This window comes from Euphorbia lathyris, chromosome 5 (assembly GCF_963576675.1).
Source record: "Euphorbia lathyris chromosome 5, ddEupLath1.1, whole genome shotgun sequence".
NCBI classification, from domain to species: Eukaryota; Viridiplantae; Streptophyta; class Magnoliopsida; order Malpighiales; family Euphorbiaceae; genus Euphorbia; species Euphorbia lathyris.
Genome location: NC_088914.1, coordinates 55,270,875 through 55,291,650, shown reverse-complemented (window position 1 = coordinate 55,291,650; position 20,776 = coordinate 55,270,875). Strand labels below are relative to the sequence as shown.

The 20,776-nt window shown below is 32.4% G+C and overlaps 1 protein-coding gene and 2 long non-coding RNA genes across 4 annotated transcripts; all 3 read right to left on the bottom strand.

Moving 5' to 3' along the window:
- Positions 1–343: 343 nt before the first annotated feature.
- LOC136228732 (uncharacterized) lies at positions 344–2,875 on the bottom strand. Of its 2 annotated transcripts, none has more exons than XR_010688822.1 (4): positions 2,538–2,875; positions 2,131–2,204; positions 1,248–1,310; positions 344–688 (listed from the first exon to the last, which is right to left on the bottom strand). It is a non-coding gene; the product is annotated as an uncharacterized lncRNA (long non-coding RNA). The 2 variants fall into 2 exon arrangements; XR_010688823.1 differs by having other exon boundaries at positions 2,131–2,199; positions 2,538–2,874.
- Positions 2,876–6,864: 3,989 nt separating this feature from the next.
- LOC136230867 (uncharacterized) lies at positions 6,865–9,296 on the bottom strand. The gene is made up of 3 exons (XR_010689579.1): positions 8,961–9,296; positions 8,581–8,641; positions 6,865–7,373 (listed from the first exon to the last, which is right to left on the bottom strand). It is a non-coding gene; the product is annotated as an uncharacterized lncRNA (long non-coding RNA).
- A 2,430-nt stretch (positions 9,297–11,726) lies between these two features.
- LOC136229001 (F-box/kelch-repeat protein SKIP6) lies at positions 11,727–20,382 on the bottom strand. The gene is made up of 2 exons (XM_066017534.1): positions 19,103–20,382; positions 11,727–12,103 (listed from the first exon to the last, which is right to left on the bottom strand). The coding sequence occupies exon 1, from the start codon at positions 20,321–20,323 to the stop codon at positions 19,124–19,126; it is 1,200 nt and encodes a 399-aa protein (XP_065873606.1). The 5' UTR covers positions 20,324–20,382; the 3' UTR covers positions 11,727–12,103; positions 19,103–19,123.
- Between the last annotated feature and the right edge of the window lie 394 nt (positions 20,383–20,776).

The following is a 20,776-nucleotide window of genomic DNA, read 5'->3' as shown; positions in this document are numbered from 1 at the left end:
GTTGCTTATCGTCTATACAATAGGCGTTAACGTTGGGGTAAGTTTCTGTAACGTTGCTACTCTAAGTGACAGTTTTTATAAGGTGTCGGGGTAAGTTTCTATAGGAATGGCTAGTTTGTGACGATTTTCAGACGGTTTTCTAATGATTTTACTACGGTTTGAGACAGTTTTGCGATAGTTTACAACGACGGTACTATTCTTATAGAGGAGTTTTAAACCGCCTCTAGACCGTTTTTTTAAAAATGGTTTTTTATTTTATATATAATATTTGAATAATTTTTACAATTAAATATATAATTACAAAATATTTTTAATGAATCCAATCAACTAAATTTTTTATCCAAAGATTAAGAATATACTTTCATATATTATCCAATGGAGTCGGTTCTTACAAAATATATCCAAAATTTTCAAATATATCTGTTGCCATAACTGCAACAACAATTATCAAAACTAGTTCGCTAGAACATAATTCTATCAACACAAAAACGTTTCGCTACGCTGTAAATTAAAATCTAGAACGGAATGAGTAGCTTGTATCATCACAAACATCAACATATGCGCCAGGTTATCACTCTCAATAAATGTGGCATTGTGTGGATGCCATATAATCCGAAAGATTGTCAAACTTTCTACGTGTATTGAGCAAATTGCAATAGCAATGCACCAAGCAGCTTGATAGAACTTTCTGCATAAACAATTTGCACAAACTTCACATCAACTGAAGCAGTACATCAATTTACTATAAACCACCTCACAAACTCATATGCACCCAAAAAGGCATAAATAGAGAATCTAACATTGCATATGGTCAAATATAAACATATGGTCAAATCTAAACATATGCTATGTTCAAAGTAAACTATGGCATGTCATGTTCTTCGCCACAAATGATAATCAACCTAGTAATAGGAATAACTTGGAGAACAAATTGCTTGGTACATGAACTGAAAATCAAGAAAAGAAGTCGTAAATAGTTCACTCATCATGCAGTAATCATCCAAATTATACTCCAAATTGCTCAATAGGCAATACCTTCTACTCAATATTCTAGAAATTGGAAAACTTATCGAGATAAACTGTAATTAGAATTTGCATCCCACCACATAATGACCATCACATAATCCCCTACAGATGCCACTCCCTATAGTTAAAAGCATATGAACTGTCTTATTATAGTGAATTTCGTTATGCACTTGCTATTTCGTATTGCACTACATATTAAGAACAATTTTTAGGATTCTTACCATCAGAAGTGGTCTTCTCTTGAATATATCAATCAAGACTACTCTGAGTGTTGTTATAAGAACCTGCAGAAACATAAGTTAGAATGTTTGCCTTGAAAAAGCATTAAGCAGAACACGAAACTTCGATTTAAGAATCACTAAGTCCCTACACCGACAGAGAAAGTTGTCGTAAAAAGATCCATCAGTTTTCTTATTTATTTCCAGTTTGCAAATTATAAGGGAGTGCACGGGGTCAATTTTATCGCTGGTCACTAGAATCCACCCTGAAAAATGTGGTTCCAGGCAACCTTCTGCATACCTTCTTCCCTTGCTCCGCCACTAGCTAACATCTTATTTCAAGTTCTTAAACAAAAATTCAGAAAATACATATCTCATTTAGTTTTAGAAAGCGAAAATACCACATCTCAGCTTGCTACTATGAAAAAATGCTTTAAAGAAGAACAATATACTCATATGATCAATGGTCAAGGACATTGACAATCAAGAAACCGTAAAATCATTAATTAAACAAAGCTAAACAAGCATAGACATATGACTTACATGACAATTACCAACTATAGATATAACAAAACAAGAAACATGCCCTAACAAATTCATGGCAGTTATGACTTGAATGAAAGAGATGGACATAGTAAGTTGGCAGAACGATATTACAAGCAAGTTAACTAAAAGTGACGATTCATGAACTTGTAACCAGAATAAAGAATGCCTTCCTGAGTTGGGTAAAATAGAAGCTTTAATAATTAGCTGCAATTCATAACAACTATTTGACTATGCATCACACTTGAGAGTAGATAAAAGACAGAATTCTAATGGAAATTAAAATATACAACTGAAACAATACACATAAAAACACTTGAGAAGTGAAAGTCGACATACTAACCTTTTCATATGATGGGAATGCATATTTTGATAGGTAACATGGGTGTTCAAGTGTTAAATGGACCAACCTCTGTGCTGCCACAAATGCAAAGTAACCATGATTATAATGTGATTTCAATTATAAGAACAATCAAAACGAATATTGAAAAAAAAAAGTCTTAAAAGTAACTATATGAGATTCAGTTTGCTAATTGTTCACACAGCTATCAACATATTTACTTGGACTAGATCAATATATTTAACTGTCAAGAAATTTCTTTTTATTAAAGGATTCAAATAAGAAATAAATTACCAACAAGAAACAAGTATGGTCTAGTCCTATAAGTACCATTTTCCAAAATTAGCACTGGATCAAAATAGAATCATACTATTAAATAAAAAAACAAAATAGAATTAGAATTTGCATACCTTCCACGCCGTGAGTCAGAAAAATCAATGAAGTGTTTCAGTTCTTTTGGAGAAGGCTGTGAAGAGCCAATCGGAGGAATGATGAAGAAGAAGGTTGAGGAGATCGATTTGGAATAGCAAAGTTGTGCGATCTAGATCTAAACTATGCCGCCTAACGGCGGAATTGTCTTCTACCACAGGACTGAAGTGCGACCTAAATATACATGTTGCCCTTGTGATTTGCGATCTGGTAGTGATGGGCTACAATGAGCATCTAAACACGCGTGTTTCCCTTCAAGTAGGATAATGGGTGATCCAATTGTTTTGAGTTGTGATCGGCCACAATGAGTGAAGTGTAGAATAATGGGTCTTCTATGTTATTTAATTAACCAAATTGGGTTTTAGAATAAATAAACAGATTTTTTTTGTAGTGACACTTTTTTAAAATGAATTTATAAAAGTGTTGATATATGGGTATTTTTGGTACTGTTAATAGCTATAGGTCAATATAAGTTTATGCTTGTTTGTTAGAAAATATTGTGCAGGAAAAAATCATTCTCATTTTTTGGTGTTTATTTGATTGCACATATTTTTCATTGACTCAGGCTTCTTGAGAGTTGTTTCTTCATTCATTTCATTGATTTTGAAGTTTGCAATCATGTTTTCAATACCACCTTCAAAATCAAAATTGAAATTACTTCTTGAGCTTGAAATCAAATTTTCATTATGGTAAATAACTGCAGCTATGTTGGTATCATCTGTAGCTTTTAATGATTCAGGCTGCTCCGTAGTTGTTTCTTCATTGTTTGCATATCCATCTTCAAAATTGATGTGATTCCGCTAGTTAAGTTGGAAACTTGGAATCATCTATGATATTTTCAGTTGCAGTCGCGATCTTACTTTTCTTTGATTGATGCTGCTCCATAGTTGTTTCTTCAAAATTAATGTTAATCTGCTGCTGAAATTGGCAACTTGGAATCATCTGATTTGATTTATTTTCATCTTCACTTCCAACAGCTTCTGACTACTTTTTCTCTCCAATTCTTGTTGCTCGTTTCTCTCATATATTTAGGAGGTTTATTCAAAATAAATAAATAATTTAATAATAAAACCCTAAACTATAATAGTTAAGCACAAAAAATTACATACCCTTTGATCCTAGAGGGAGAACTCTACCAAAATAAATAATTTAATAACATAACCCTAAACTATCAACATTATCAGTTTCTTTTTCTTTTCCATTTTAAATATGAAATCTCTTTAATCCATAACAAATTTTCTTCCTCGTCAAATATTCTTTTACTGATGCCTTGCTCTTTCCAGGTTCCTGACCCAACACGACCATCCATTCTATTCTTGCTTCTTTCTTTAGTTTGGTGAAGACGTAGAAATATTCGATAGAAGTTTTGTCCAGAATTTGCCAAGGATTCTTATCGCCCTAGAGATTGGAGTCGATGATTAATCTGACGGGAAGATGTTCTCCTCTTAGCTTGCGGTGGAGATAATAGAAAACAAGTTGTTCATCATTAGGTTGAAATCGGCAGCCGACAGGGATATGAATTTGTTGGTCCATCTGTGGTGAAGCTCTTAACCTAGTGGTTGAGAGCTTACCTATGTCTTGGGAGGTTATAGGTTCGAATCACATTCGGGTCTGGTGGAGATTTTTCTTTCTTCTTTAATGTAAGCGCAAGCGCATTGTGGGTAAATTTTTAAAAAAAAAAAATTGTTGGTCCATCTTCAACGAGATGAATGGCGATGGAGCACTGGAAAATTATGTTGGGTGAGTTGAATGAATGAGATAATTATATAGCTAAGTCAAAACTAAGCTAGGGTATTTAGCTTCTTTAAATTTATTTCAGTGGATGTGGATATAAGCAAAATAGTTCGAGTATTTATATACATAGAGATTTGTTTCTTTAAATTTGTATATTTGGATTTAGTTTAGTATTTATACATTGAGATTTAGTTTCTTTAAATTTATTTCAGAGGATATGAGCAAAATTGTTCGATTATTTATATATTGAGATTTAGTTTTGTTTAAATTTATATATTTGGATTTAGTTTCTTTAAATTTATTAAGTGGACATAAGCAAGATTATTCGAGTATTTATATATTGGAATTTAGTTTCTTTAAATTTATATATTTGAATTTAGTTTCTTTTTATTTATTTATTTAAGTGGATATAAGCAAAATTATTCGAGTATTTATTTATTGAGATTTAGTTTCTTTAAATTTATATATTTAGATTTAGTTGATTTAAATTTATTTAAGTGGGTATAAGCAAAATTATTCGAGTATTTATATATATTGAGATTTAGATTCTTTAAATTCATATATTTAGGTTTAGTTTCTTTTAAATTTATTTAGGTGGATATAAGCAAAATTATCCGAGAATTTATAAATTTGGATTTAGTTTATCTAAATTTATATATTTGGATTTAGTTTCTTTAAATTTAATTAAGTGGATATAAGCAAAAGTATATGAGGATTTATATATTTAGGATTTAGATTTAGTTTTTTTACATTTATAAATTGGGATTTGGATTTAGTTTCTTTAAATTGGGTTCTTTTATTTAAGTGGATATAAGCAAAATTATCCGAGGATTTATATATTGAGATGCGTAGAGTAAGTTGGAAGAAAGATATTACAAGCAAGTTAACTAAAAGTGATGATTCATGAACTTGTAACCAGAATAAAAAATTGCCTTCGTGAGTTGGGTAAAACAGAAGCTTTAATAATTAGTTGTAATTCATAACAACTATTTAACTATGCATCACACTTGAGAGTAGATAAAAAGAGAGAATTATAATGGAAATTCAAAAATACAGCTGAACCAATACACATACAAACACTTGAGAAGTGGAAAGTCAACATACTAACCTTTTCATATGATGGGAATGCATACTTTGATAGGTAAAATGGGTTTTCAATTGTTAAACGAATCAGCCTCTATGCTGGCACAAGTGCAAATTAACCATGATAATATGATTTCAATTATAAGAACAATCAAAACGAATATTGAAAAAAATTCTGAAAAGTAACTATATGAGTTTCAGTTTGCTAATTATTCACGCAACTGTCAACATATTTACCTGGACTGGATCAACATATTTAACTGTCAAGAAATTTCTTTTTATTAAAGGATTCAAACAAGAAATAAGTTACCAACAAGGAACAAGTATGATCTAGTCCTATAAATATCATTTTCCAAAATTAGCATGAAATCAAAATAGAATGAGACTATTAAATAGAATTAGAATTTGCATGCCTTCCAAATCGTGAGTCTAGAAGATCAATCAAGGGTTTCCGTACTTTTGGACAAGGCTGCGAAGGGCCAATCAGAGAGTGATGAAGAAAAAGGTTGAGGAGATCGATTTGGAATAGTAAAGTTGTGCGATCTAGATCTATACCATGCCGCCTAACAGAGGAATCATCTTCCGCCACAGGACTAAAAGTGCGACCTAAACAAGCATGTTGCCCTTGTGATTTGCGATTTGGTAGTGATGGGCTAGAATGAGCATCTAAACATGCGGCGATCCAATTGTTTTGAGTTGTAATGGGCCACAACGAGTGAAGTGTAAAATAATGGGCTTTCTATGTTATTTAATTAACCCACTTAGGTTTTAGAATAAATAAATAGATTTTTTTTAGTGACGCATTTTGAAAATGCATTTATAAAAGTGTTGGTATAGGGGTATTTCTTTGTAGTGTTAATAGTTATAGGTCAATATAAGTTTACATTTGTTTGTTAGAAAATATTGTGCAGGAATATATTTTTCTGATTTTTCACCGTTTATTTGATTAAGAAAATAAGTTTGCAATCTATGCACATACTTTTCATTGATTCAGGTTGCTCCATAATTGTTTCTTTATTGATTTCATTGACTGTGAAGTTTGCAATCATGTTTTCAATACCACCTCCAAAATCAAAATTGAAGTTACTTCCTTTGCTCGAAATCAGATTTTGATTATGGTAAATAACTGCAGCTATGTTGGTATCATCGACAGCTTTTAATGATTCAGGCTACTCCGTAGTTCTTTCTTCATTGTTTGCAAATTCATCTTCAAAATAGATGTGATTCTGTTGGTTAAGTTGACAACTTGGAATCATCTACGAGTTAATTTCATTTTCAGTTGCAGTCGTAATCTTACTTTTCTTTGAATGAGGCTGCTCCATAGTTGTTGCTTCAAAATTAATGTTACTCTGCTGCTGAAATTGATGACTTGGAATCATCTCATCTGAGTTATTTTCATCTTCACTTCCAACAACTGCTAACTTCCTTTTCTCTCCAATTCGTGTTGCTCGTTTCTCACATTTAGGATGTTTATTCCAAATAAATAAATAATTTAATAATAAAACCGTAAACTATAATAGTTAAGAACAGAAAATTACATACCCCTTGATCCTAGAGGGAGAACCCTGCCATAAATAAATAATTTAATAATATAACCCTAAAATATCAACATTATCAGTTTCTTTTTCTTTTTCTTTTCCATTTTAAATAAGAAATCTCTTTAATCCATAACAAATTTCCTTCCTCATCAAATATTCTTTTACTGATGTCTTGCTCTTTCCAGGTTCCTGACCCAGCACGACCATCCATTCTATTCTTGCTTCTTTCTTTAATTTGGTGAAGACGTAGAAATATTTGGTGGAAGTTTTGTCCAGAATTTGCCAAGGATTCTTATCGCCGTAGAGATTGGAGTCGATTATTAATCCAACGAGGAGATGTTCTCCTCTCAGCTTGCGGTGGAGATAGTAGAAACAAATTGTTCATCAGTAGGTTGAAATCGATAACCGAAAAGGACATGAATTTGTTCGTCCATCTTCAACGAGATGAATGGCGATGGAGCACTGGCAAATTATATTGGGTGAGTTGAATAAATGAGATAATTATATAGCTAAGTCAAACTAAGCTAGGGTATTTAGCTTCTTTAAATTTATTTCAGTGGATATAAGCAAAATAGTTCGAGTATTTATATATAGAGATTTTTTTCTTTAAATTTGTATATTTGGATTTAGTTTAGTATTTATCCATTGAGATTTAGTTTCTTTAAATTTATTTCAGAGGATATGAGCAAAATTGTTCGAGTATTTATATATTGAGATTTAGTTTCTTTAAATTTATATATTTGGATTTGGTGTCTTCTATGGTTACTTTGTTTTTGACAAAGTAACCCTTACTTTGTGTTTTTCACCATTAGATGATGGGGTGTAAAATTCATCTAATGGTGAAAACACATAGTTGAGTATTTATATATTGAGATTTAGTTTTGTTTAGATTTATATATTTGGATTTAGTTTCTTTAAATTTATTAAGTGGACATAAGCAAAATTATTCGAATATTTATATATTGGAATTTAGTTTCTTTAAATTTATATATTTGAATTTAGTTTCTTTTTATTTATTTAAGTGGATATAAGAAAAATTATTCGAGTATTTATATATTGAGATTTAGTTTCTTTAAATTTATATGTTTGGATAGTTAATTTAAATTTATTTAAGTGGGTATAAACAAAATTATTCGAGTATTTATATATTGAGATTTAGTTTCTTTAAATTCATATATTTGGGTTTAGTTTCTTTAAATTTATTTAAGTGGATATAAGCAAAATTATCCGAGAATTTATAAATTTGTTTAGTTTATCTAAATTTATATATTTGGATTTAGTTTCTTCAAAATTATTTAAGTGGATATAAGCAAAAGTATTTGAGGATTTATATATTTAGGATTTGGATTTCGTTTCTTTAAATTTATAATTTGGGATTTGGATTTAGTTTCTTTAAATTGGGTTCTTTTATTTAAGTGGATATAAGCAAAATTATTTGAGGATTTGTAGATTAAGATGGACAGAGTAAGTTGGAAGAAAGATATTACAAGCAAGTTAACTAAAAGTGATGATTCATGAACTTGTAACCAGAATAAAAAATTGTCTTCCTGAGTTGCGTAAAATAGAAGTTTAATAATTAGCTAAAAGAGAGAATTCTAATGGAAATTCAAAAATACAGTTGAACCAATACACATACAAACATTTGAGAAGTGAAAGTGAGCATACTAACCTTTTCATATGATTATAGGTAAAATGGTGTTCAATTGTTAAACGAACCAGCCTCTGGGGTGCTACAAGTGCATTGTAACCGTGATTATAATGTGATTTCAATTATAAGAACAATCAAAACGAATATTGGAAAAAAAGTAACTATATTAGGTTCAGTTTGCTAATTGTGCACGCAACTGTCAACATATTTACTTGGACTGGATCAACATATTTAACTGTCAAAAAAATTCTTTTTATTAAAGTATTCAAACAAGAAATAAATTACCAACAAGGAACAAGTATGATCTAGTCCTATAAGTACCATTTTTCAAAATTAGGATTGCATCAAAAGAGAATCAAACTATTAAAAAGAAAATCAAAATAGAATTAGAATTTGCGTACCTTCCATGTCGTGAGTCTGGAAGATCAATGAAGTGTTTCCATTCTTTTGGAGAACGCTGAGAAGAGCCAATCGGAGGAGTGATGAAGAATAAAGTTGAGGAGATCGATTTGGAATAGCAAAGTTGTGCGATCTAGATCTAATCCATGCAGCCTAATAGAGGAATCATCTTCCGCCACAGGACTGGAAGTGCGACCTAAACAGACACGTTGCCCTTGTGGTTTGGGATGTGGTAGTGATGGGCTACAAAGAGCATCTAAACATGCATGTTTCCCTTCAAGTAGGATAGAGGACGATCCAAGTATTTTGAGATGTGATAGGCCACAATGAGTGAAATGTAGAATAATGGACCTTCTATGTTATTTAATTAACCCATTTGGGTTTTAGAATAAATAAATAGATTTTTTTTTATAGTGACACTTTTTTAAAATGAATTTATAAAAGTGTTGGTATAGGGATGTTTTTTATAGTGTTAATATTTACAGATCAATATAAGTTTACGTTTGTTTGTTAGAAAATATAGTGCAGGCAAATATTTTTCTGATTTTCCGGCTTTATTTGATTAAGAAAATAAGTTTGCAATCCATGCCCATACTTTTCATTTATTCAAGTTACTCCATACTTGTTACTTCATTGATTGCAAAGTTTGCAATCATGTTTTCTGTACCATCTCCAAGATCAAAATCGAAGTTACTTCCTCAGTTTGAAATCAGATTTTGATTATGGTAAATAACTGCAGCTATGTTGGTATCATCTGCAGCTTTTAACGATCGGACTGCTCCGTTGTTTCTTCATTGTTCGTAAATTCATCTTCAAAATTGATGTGATTCCGCTGGTTCAGTTGGTAACTTGGAATCATCTATGAGTTATTTTCATTTTCAGTTGAAGCCGTAATCTTACTTTTCTTTTATTGAGGCTGCTCCATAGTTGTTGATTCAAAATTAATGTTATTTTGCTACTGAAATTGACAACTTGGAATCATCTGATCTCAGTTATTTTCATCATCACTTCCAACAGCTGCTAACTTTCTTTTCTCTCCAATTCTTATTGCTCGTTTCACACATTTAGGATGTTTATTCAAAATAAATAAATAATTTAATAATAAAACCCTAAACTATAATAGTTAAGAACGGAAAATTACATACCCTTTGATCCTAGAGGGTCAACTCTGCCATAAATAAATAATTTAGTAACATAACCCTAAACTATTAACATTATCAATTTCTTTTTCTTTTACATTTTAAATATGAAATCTCTTTCAATCCATAACAGATTTCCTTCCTCATCAAATATTCTTTTACTGATGCCTTGGTCTTTCCAGGTTCCTGACCCAGCACAACCATCCATTCTATTCTTGCTTCTTTCTTTAATTTGGTGAAGATATAGAAATATTCGGTAGAAGTTTTGTCCAGAATTTGCCAAGGATTCTTGTTGCTGTGGAGATTGGAATTGATGTTTAATCCGACGGGAAGATGTTCTCCTCTCAACTTGCTGTGGAGATAGTAGAAAACAAGTTGTTTATCAGTAGGTTGAAATCGGTAGTCGGCAGAGACATGAATTTGTTGGTCCATCTTCAACGAGATGAATGGCGATGGAGCACTGAAAAATTATGTTGGGTGAGTTGAATGGATGAGATAATTGTATAGCTAAGTCAAACTAAGCTAGGTATTTAGCTTCTTTAAATTTATTTCAGTGGACATAAGCAAAATTATATGAGGATTTATATATTGAGATGGACAAAGTAAGTTGACAGAAAGATATTACAAGCAAGTTAACTAAAAGTGACAATTCATGAACTTATAACCAGAATAAAAAATTGCCTTCCTGAATTGGGTAAAATAGAAGCTATAATAATTAGCTGCAATTCTAATGGAAATTAAAAAATACGGAATCAATACACATAAAAGCATTTGAGAAGTGATAATAAGCATACTAACCTTTTCATATGATTTCATTAGGAAGGTTGATTGTTACCTAAAGGTTGATCTCACAATTAACACATTCTAATCCTAAAGTTATCAAGCCCTAAAAGATCGATCCTCCCTCCAAAAAAATAAAAAAAAAATCTGTTAGTGTTTAGGATAGAACAACTTTTTTTCATGTTTGTTGAAATTATCTATGTCATCTTCTATTATAGATATATAATAAATAGTTTAACTAAGTTGCGGCCTCTCTTAAATATCAATGCGATTCTAATTATGAAGTTGGTTCTCTGGGAAACCTCCTTTAATCTCTGGATAGAAATCACAACAATTTTTTATTTTCTCGGTAATCATCCTTCATGCTCTTAGATTTTTTAAAGACAACATGAAATATTATTAGAGACCAAAATAAAAGACTAGATTGTAGTATTATTTTGAAAATGTGTTGGGCAATATTAGTTGTGTTGCTTCTTATAGATCACCTTACGTGGTCATATCAACTTTCCACTTTAAGAGTATTTGTTGACCTCCTTAATAGTTCAAGACACAATATTCAAAGTTGGGACATGACATGTACACACTCTTAATAATGGCCAAGTAAGTTACTCTTACTATTGTCTAACTTAATTACTTCTTGTACTACGATATCACAACATGTTTGATTTCAATTTTATAGTTTCTTTATGTATTACCATTACTTGTATTATGCTCTAACTACTTTTCTTAAACATTAACATGACTTCAAACAAAACAAACCAACAATATTTATATAATATAACTTTATGTGATTTCACTTATTTCAGTGACCATCGGTGTAAATAACCCATATTTGTGTAAATTTCTTAATTAAAGCCAAAGTTTGGACGGAAGAACAAACAAGCCCTCCTTCCAGTTTTTATTTGCAGAACTCCCATGGCTAAAGTTTACAACAACATTGAAAAGTAATAGTACACTATTATTCTTTGTTCTTCCTCAGCAAGTAGCTAAAGCTTATTCGGATAACGGCCACCGGCCTTTACTACAGAACCCGAATAATAATATACAACAGCTGACACCAAACATGAAATACTAATTTACACCCGGTCATTAACATCAAAGAAGCATCATTTCTTACTCCATTCATTCCACGAAATAATCAGAAACATGTTGAGAGAGACTAGAATCATGGGATATCAGGTTTAAATTTCTTCATGGTCCAGTGTTGAGTATGGATCGATGCATCCCTGCCAAGGGAAAACACAAGTCAAGACAATTTTAGCTTATGAACAATAATTTATAAGAAAACTGCAACTAAAGGTCTGCTTAGATGATAAATAATGGAAGATGGGATAATTAACCTTGCTTGGGAAGGAACTTAACGCTTCGTTTGGGAGTGTTAATAAAGTAAGGGCTAATGATAAAAACTATGCTTGGGAAGATGGTTTTGAATAAGGTTTGATCAAATGTTAATTTAACACTTCAAATTGGAGTGTTAAACACTTTCCATCAAAACACCTCTCCTTTCTCTCCCTTTAATGACCATCCAAACAGAGAGTAAATGTTAAAATGGAGGTTATTTGAAGTCTCACCAAATTGGAGGTTTTCCTTTATAAAACTTTCACCACCATCCAAGCAACATCCTAATAAGGTTACCCTCCCTCCCTCCCTTTTTGATTATTTAACCTCTCCCAACGTCAATTCAAGTAGACCCTAAACAAGGACTCAAAATAAAATTAAAAATGTCCACAAACTTGCTAACAAATACAAGAATAGCTTGGCGACCTATATACTTCATGGTAGGCCATAATAAGAGATTATATATACTTGTAAATTATCATAGTTCCTATAATAAAAACTTAAACTTGCCATTTCACAATGCTGAATGTGAAATAAGTATTCTTTACATGTCAATAAGGAGGCATATACTAGGACAAACAGGGCAGAGCCTACTTCAAGAGGAAGAAAAAAGAAATCATCAATAATAAAAACACAAGTAGAAAAAAAGAAAGAGATGTAAATCAAATGAGTTGATACCAAGTAGAAATGTATTAGGATGATTAATATTAATAAAACAATATAAGGATCTCCTCTCATGTCAAATATGTACAAAAAGGGGAAAAAAACATCAATAAGGTAGGAACCCACAATATCTTTTCCTTCAAAAAGTTTGAGTTAATAAGAGCAGATGTAGGCTATGCTACAATATTCATAACTAAGTGAGCTTCTAAGAGTCCTAGATGTATGCTTAAGCAAAGCCAAGGAGAAAAGCACATATGCTTACCTCATCTAAACAAAATCAAGTGCAAATATTTTGTAGTAAATATATTTGGAAATTTTAGCAAAATAAGTTGAAATATGTTTGTTCTAACATTCTTGCCTACCAACTCAAGGTTTCATAAACAACTGGGGTAAATTACACCCGTGACCCTCAAACTTCCAGCATTTTCACAGTTTAGTCACTCAACTTTATTTTCTAACAGAAAGCCAACTTTGCTCAACTGTCACACACACATCAAGGGAAAAAAAATTGATGACACCACATCTGAAGGACTATAAAATAATAACTTGGACATAATTTTGACCCATTTATCAACATCCAATTTAATAAAACACTTGTATTACCCTTCAATAATTTTTACTTTTCTTTTTTTGAAAAAGAAAAAAGAGGGAGACATTTCCACTAATTTTATGTTTTCTCTCTTATCCTATGTTGCACGGAAACAAATACCGAGAAACGTAATTTCTAAAAAACATAGGAAACGGAAACGTGGGGGTGTAAAGTTTAAAATATAGGGGCATATTTATAAATGTTAAAAATATAATAATATATTTTAAAAAAACAAGAAGGAAGAACAAGACGAAAAAAGTCCAAGCTCAATCGAGATTCAAGAGACAAGGATTATACGAGAAAGAAATTTAGGTAAGTTCTTTAAATTGAAGGATATAAAGAACGAATTATCGGCTATAATGCACGGAAACTCTCCATGACAAGCGTTTCCCGTTTCCGGCAGATGTGGGAAACAGAAACTCTCGGAAACTGATACGAAACGTTTCTGGGCAGGTTTCCGTAATTACCAAAAATATGAAACGCGTCTCTCAGTTTTTAAACGGTTTTCCCAACCTATTTCGATTAAAATTCTGGAAATTCTAACTTTCTATTTTCCAGTTCCTATTCAATCTATGATTATGAAAATTGAAACTTTCTATTTGAAAGATAATTACTTCCTTGTATCCTTCAATTTAAAGAACTTATCCATATTTATTTCTCCTATAATCTTTGTCTCTTGAATCTTGATTGAGTTTGGACTTTCTTCATCTTGTTCTTCAATCTTGTTTTTATTTAATGTATTATTATATTTTTAATATTTATAAATATGCCTCTATATTTTTAATATTTACACGTTTCCCCCACGTTTCCGTTTCCTATGTTTTTTAGAAATTACGTTTCCCAGAATCGTTTCCGTTTCAGTTTCCGTTTCCATTTCTGTGCAACATAGATTATCGGTCAAATAGGAAGTTTCAAATTTCCTAATGTTAGACGGAATAGGAGTTGCAAAATAGGAAGTTTGAATTTCCAGAATTTTAATCGAAATAGGCAGGGGAAACCGTTTCAAAAACCGAGAGACGCGTTTCATATTTTGGGTAGTTACGGAAACGTGCCCGGAAACGTTTCGTATCAGTTTCCGAAAGTTTCCATGTGAAATGCTTGTTATGAAGAGTTTCTGTGCTTCATAGCTCTTATCCCTCTTTCTTTGATTATTTCTTTCTAAAGTACCATCTGCATTCTCTTCATAGTTCCCACCAACTGATAGAAATTGGCCTCCATATTTCCCCTTCAACCAACAGCTATATAAAAGGACTACACCCTTCTTTTGAAAATTGACTTCAAAGCAGCTAGGATTTAATCTACAAGAAAAATTCCATCTTCCAAGAACACAGCTGCTAGGATTTAATCTTTAAATTTTTAACACATCACTTGTATTAGTTATCAATATCCAGTCAATGAACAACATATGAAATCTACAAGAAACGGTATTAATTTCCTTGAAAGTTGAACATCATTGTACTTGCCTATAAATATTTTTAAATTGAGTTCTTTCATCTCCATTAATTTGTTGTAATGCTTTTTCTTTAGTTTATATGTTTTCATTTTTCCAATTGCTAGGCTTTTCTTCCAACTCATAGCTTCAATCAATGGAATTTCAAATTTAAATCAGCCCTAAAATGTTTCAAGTATTTAGAGTAGTATTTGAAGAGTAGTACTTGACGACACAATCTTAATTTGAAGAATAGTATTTTGGAGTTATGTCAACCTCAGATGCAAACACTTCTCACCAGTGAATTTTCTTACAAAGATTGTCCGCCCTGTGCTTTCATCTTTTAGGAACCAAATCTCAAATCCATTCTTTATTCCTGGTTCCTATATTATTCTTTAAACTTAAAATGAACTTATCGAAAAGCATTGCAATTCTAAGGGTCAGGTCATCCTTAGCCTTTGCAACATTGAATTAAGTCTATTTTTTAAATCTGTCACATAGTATAAATCATCTGACTCTTCGTATTTAGATTACAGATCATCATCTATTTGAAAATTCATTTGAGAAGTGAATCCATCAAAACTAACTGATGCTCCACCACCACCAGGTCTCCCTTGATGTCTACTCTTAGCACTTCTACTCCATCTTTTAAGTCTATCTCATCATCCTCTTAAATTTAGTTTTCACCAACAAACTCTTGTTCAAGTTGATTCTCATTAGTGGAGCATTTGTTGGGCCTAGTGGATTTGTTTCTCGAATGAAAACTCTAAAGATTTGTACGTCAAGTAGGAATCACGGAATGAAGAAATGATGTAGGAATCACGGAATGAAGAAATGATACCTCCCATAAAATGGAAGGCATAAGTTTCAGGTTATTTGCAAATAGAATCAAGGATGTAAGGTGTTTGCATCTAAGGTTTTTTTTCCTTTCTTTCTTTTTTTTTTAAAAAACAACACATAACTACTCTTCAAAATAAGAGGACATCTGAGCATAGGTGTGGCAAAGTATACTCAATGTTCATTTAAGGGCTAGTTCACATTGGAAAGTGAGTGCTCATTAAGGCTATATGAATAGGGGGAAAGGCCTAACAATCGAAAGAGCGAAAGCATACACAACTTAAGAAATAACATTGAAGCATATGATGGAAATAAAAGAATCAAATATGAAATTTTTTACACGTAGACATTAATCTCCAAATTTTAAACATTGTCCATTGAAATGGACGTGAAATACAGGTACAAAGTAGAAACTTTAAGTTCAAATACTGACATTTCTGTTCATGGAAGATGGAAATATGACATATTTATGGAAATGTATCTGCCTAGTTGCTTTGAAGTCAGCTTTCAAAGCAGGATGGTTGATTGAAGGCCAAGTATAGAGGCCAACTTTTATCAACAGTTGAGATAGACCTAAATGAATTGTCTTTCCCATAGCTTAAGGTATTGTTGAATTTTGAAAGCAAGAAACCTTAAGACATGGTTATTAGAACTTCTTGCAACAATTTTAAATATAGTCAAAACTTCCAGCATTGGATTTCATGTTTGGCAAACAAAAGGTAAAATTATAATTCTCTGATTTTCAATGTATTTTAAGGTGTCATTCTTATGTCATGCACTGTATTTTCAATTGTTAGGGATCGATTAAAGGAGTTGAAACATTATTCCCTAAGGCAGAACAAAAGATATGTGCTTGTCACATGTGTACAAACTTCATATGCAGATTCAAAGACAAACTTTAGATACAGATTCAATAGTAAAGACTTGAAGGACTTGATATGGAATGCAGCTAGAGCTCCTAAGCCAAATTAGAGTTCTGATTGGACAAAATAGAAGACAAAAATGTAAAAGCAAGAGAATGCCTTCGGGAAAGACCAAGTGAGCATTGATCAAGAGCATCTTTTTTCTGGGAGGTCTAAGTATAATAACCTCTTGAATAACTTGTGTGATATCTTTAACACGTTCCAAATGCACATGATAAGGGGATACAATAATCACTATATTGGACATGATAATAATGGAATTGATGAAACGATTAATATAAAAAGTCAGACATAATAAAGAATCAAAGGATAGATGTCTTTAAAGATTTTGAATTAGTTTAAAATAATAGTCAGGCATACCAAAGAGTTTGAACTGTGTTTTTTAGCAAACCAATAGTGTAGGTCACAAGTTCTTAAGAACAATTTGGTATTGATTTGGAAACACGTCCATGCACATGCTAAAAACGCAACTAACTATGATTCATTGTGGTCATTCAATTGTTGCCATAGTAGAAAACAATGAGACGCCAAACAATTATTTGGACATATGCTACACCTTTGCTACTTATTTATGCACGAGTTCATAAATAAATGGGATTCCCTCATGCCATTCTGTGTTCACCATACATACTGTTAAGGAAGAATTATTTATGCACAAGTTCATTCTTACTATCTGCAGAAATGGATTCCAAAGACTTGATAAAATCAAAGATCCCAACAGGCAAAGTAAACAGCTCGAGGAACTCGCTGGGAAAATGAGAGATTGTAAAAGGTGATATATTTCTGTTCCAAGTTTCATATCTTATTACAGTCAGTGGCGGAGCCAGGAATTTAGACTTGGGGGGGCTAATTTTAACCGTGCGGTTGAGGGTAAATTTTCAAAGTCCAGCCCGTTAGGGCTAGACAAAAAAAAATTTAGCCTCAAACACGTTAAAATTGTAAAAATGTTATCATTTTTCAGAAACTAGTATTGAACTAATAGAAAATTAAATATGTTTATTTTTTTAATGGAAAAGACATAATAAAAATGAATTCAAAAGTGTTATCAAAATAAAGAGTCCATTTAAATTAATTAATAATGATAACATGTTTCTATAATTATTAAAAAATAGGACATCCTATAATTATTGAAAAATAAAGTTAAAGTAAATAAAAACTTTCTTAAAAAAATGAGGTTGGAGAGACTTGAACATAGGACCTCCCTCTCAAATAGGAGTATGCATCCTTAACCATCTCATCTATCTTTTGTTTGTTACAATATGTCCAGTTATACATCCTTTATCATTTTGGCATATGCAAAAAGAATCAAACCAACCCTTAATTTTGTGGGGAATATCAATTTAGTGGGGATACTGGAATTATTAGAGATGCATGCAATTGTGAGTGTTTTGATTTTGTTTATTATTAAGGTGCAAAGAGTTCTTGCTTCCTCCGCCAACTCGAGATTTTAGAGGGTTTAAGAGCTTGTCGTATGTTGACAGGGCACTTTGTGTTCATATGTATTTGTTTCTACGAGTTTGCTGAGGAAAGGTTCAAGTCAATAAATTGAATGGCCCAAATTTGCTTCTTTTGGATTGGCCAGCACTTGTACAGATGTGTACTTACCGTTTACAATGTACATTTAATTTGCAAATACGGGGAATAATACAATTCAGAGTTATAATTTTTGGCTAGATCAAGCATATAATTTATACTCTTAGTATGTGAGACTATGTGGATCTTATGCTATATAGTTTTAAGCACCAACATAGAGAATTAAGAAAGTCAATCGTGGCTACAGATTATGTTTTTTGAAAATAACAGAATTAGAATAAAATGATTGCTCATCTGCCTTTAGCCTCATTTTTTGTGCCTGTTTGTGTTAATCTGTGGATAACAAGAATTTTATCTTAATCAACTGTTTTAGATGAGAAGCAAAAATCCATGGTTAGGTCAATTGAACTTCATGTTTCTTTCTACTGACAGATGAAATGCTAGTCAGATTGTATACATAGTTCTGTATGTATACTTTGTTAACATTTACTATTGAAACCATCGAAAATATTTTGGCATTGATATCACCTGAAAAAAGCCAATGTGACTTTACTAAAACAAAAATTAAGACTTTACTTATTCTATGGGCATAAATTGAAGTTTAGTGATCACATTGAAACGTTAGACAAAATTTAGTGACGTCAGTGTATTGAAACCAAATAAAGGCTTAAACCTTATTTTCCCTCTATTAAGTCTTTATATTCTCCATCCAAGCCAATCTTTAAGTGCTAACAATACCATAAAGAATCTGAATGCTACGAGCTCTACTTATAAATTTCAGGAAGTCAATATCAGTTAATATGCATCCAACCATTCAATTCCTCAAAAGTTTCACTAAGTAGGTTAATCATAAGCAACATTGCATAGCAAACACCACATTATAGAAAGTAGTTGAGCAATTTAAGAAACATACTTGGTATGGAGTAGCAGAACCTCACAGTGTAACCGCCAAACAATGAGCAATGGAGGACCCAATAGGAACCTTGTAAACAATGTTACACCATTTGATTTTGCCCCACAAATCTTCCTCTTCCTTCTTCTCCACTTCAATTTCAGCACACCATATCTCCACATCATCCCTATTCTCAATCCCATTTTCATTACTTCTCATCTCCCAAACCACCATCAAATTTCCCCCTACATTTGCCATTGTTGCCCCTGACAAGAACCTCGGCAACTCCTTTCCCATACCTTTCAATTCCTTCCACAGATTCTTTTCAACATCAAAACCCCTAATCGTGCCCAAGAAATCGTAACAGAACAAAATCCCATCTACCACACATGCCCTCCCTCTCCATCCCAAGTCCAATTCAGTCCCTACACTCTCCCATTTCTTTGTTCTAGGGTCAAAAATTACCCCATTTCTATCCGCCATTGCGTATATCTTATCACCGACAACAGCACTCGCGTGCATCCATTTCTCGCGAAGCTCATAATCCTGTGCACTATCAACGGATTCCCATTTCTGAGTTTTGGGGTCGAAAACCTCCGCCCAAAACTTGGATCGAGCAAATGTATCAACGAGGCAGCCTCCGATCACATAAATTTTGCCGTCCACCACGCCGGCGGCAGCAAATTCGCGGGAAAGATTCATGTTGGAAATGAGTTCCCAAGTGTGGAATCGACAATCAAGCACCCAAACGCGAGGCGAAGGGATGTCTTTGAGGCAACCCCCAATTACATAGATCTTGGGGCCAAGAGCAACAATGGCGGAACCAATTAAGGAAAAAGGGGTAGAGGGAAGAGGGAGTAAGAAATTAGGAGGTTTAAAGGGGAGAGGTGAGTTCTGACAAAGAGTAAACCAATGGAGAGAGCGTGTGGAAGGTAATCGAATTGAGAGATAGAGAAAAGGTTTGGAGAAATGGAGGAGAGAGCGAGTGGTGTAAATGAGTGGAGATGAGAAGACATAACGGAAAGACTTGGATACCAGAGAGAGGTAGGGATGGTGAGATGGAGGCAAACGAGTCAGGATGTTTAGAGATATATCGAACGGTAGGTAGGGGATTAGATTTTCCAGCTGCTGTGGACCGGAGCTGGAAGCCGCAGTGGTGGCGATAATGGCCATTGAGGTGGAGGTGGAGGTGGAAGACATGATGGAGACTGACCCGAACGTCCCAATACCAGTGTTTGCCATGGGCGAGCTGTATTTTGTAGTCCTGGTGATTGGGCCAAAGCCACACTCAAGTTACAAGTTACAAGTCCATTTTTGCTAAACTGAATTTCTTATTTACTTCTTTTATACTACTGTTTTGGCATAAAAGCACTAATTAGCCCTTAGCTATTCAAAATTTGCCAATTTGGTTCCTGACATATTTTTTATTCATGTTTGGCTCTTAATTTATTTTAATTGGTAATATTTCACTTGGATGAAAAGTCAGTAACTACTAAAGTTAATAAACACTTAGGTGAGTATCCGTGCAATGTACGGGATTTTCAATAATTTTCTTTACCCGTTTTTTTTGTTTATTCACATATAAATATATTATATTTGAAATAATTAATAAAATAAAATAATTTAAATTTAATATAAATATACTATCATATTAATTAAGATAATTTTATTTGGTATAACTTGTCCTATAAAAAT

What these genes read in the sequence shown, in the direction of transcription:
- LOC136229001 (XM_066017534.1), bottom strand. Translation starts at nt 20,323, where the DNA reads ATGGCAAACACTGGTATTGGGACGTTCGGGTCAGTCTCCATCATGTCT.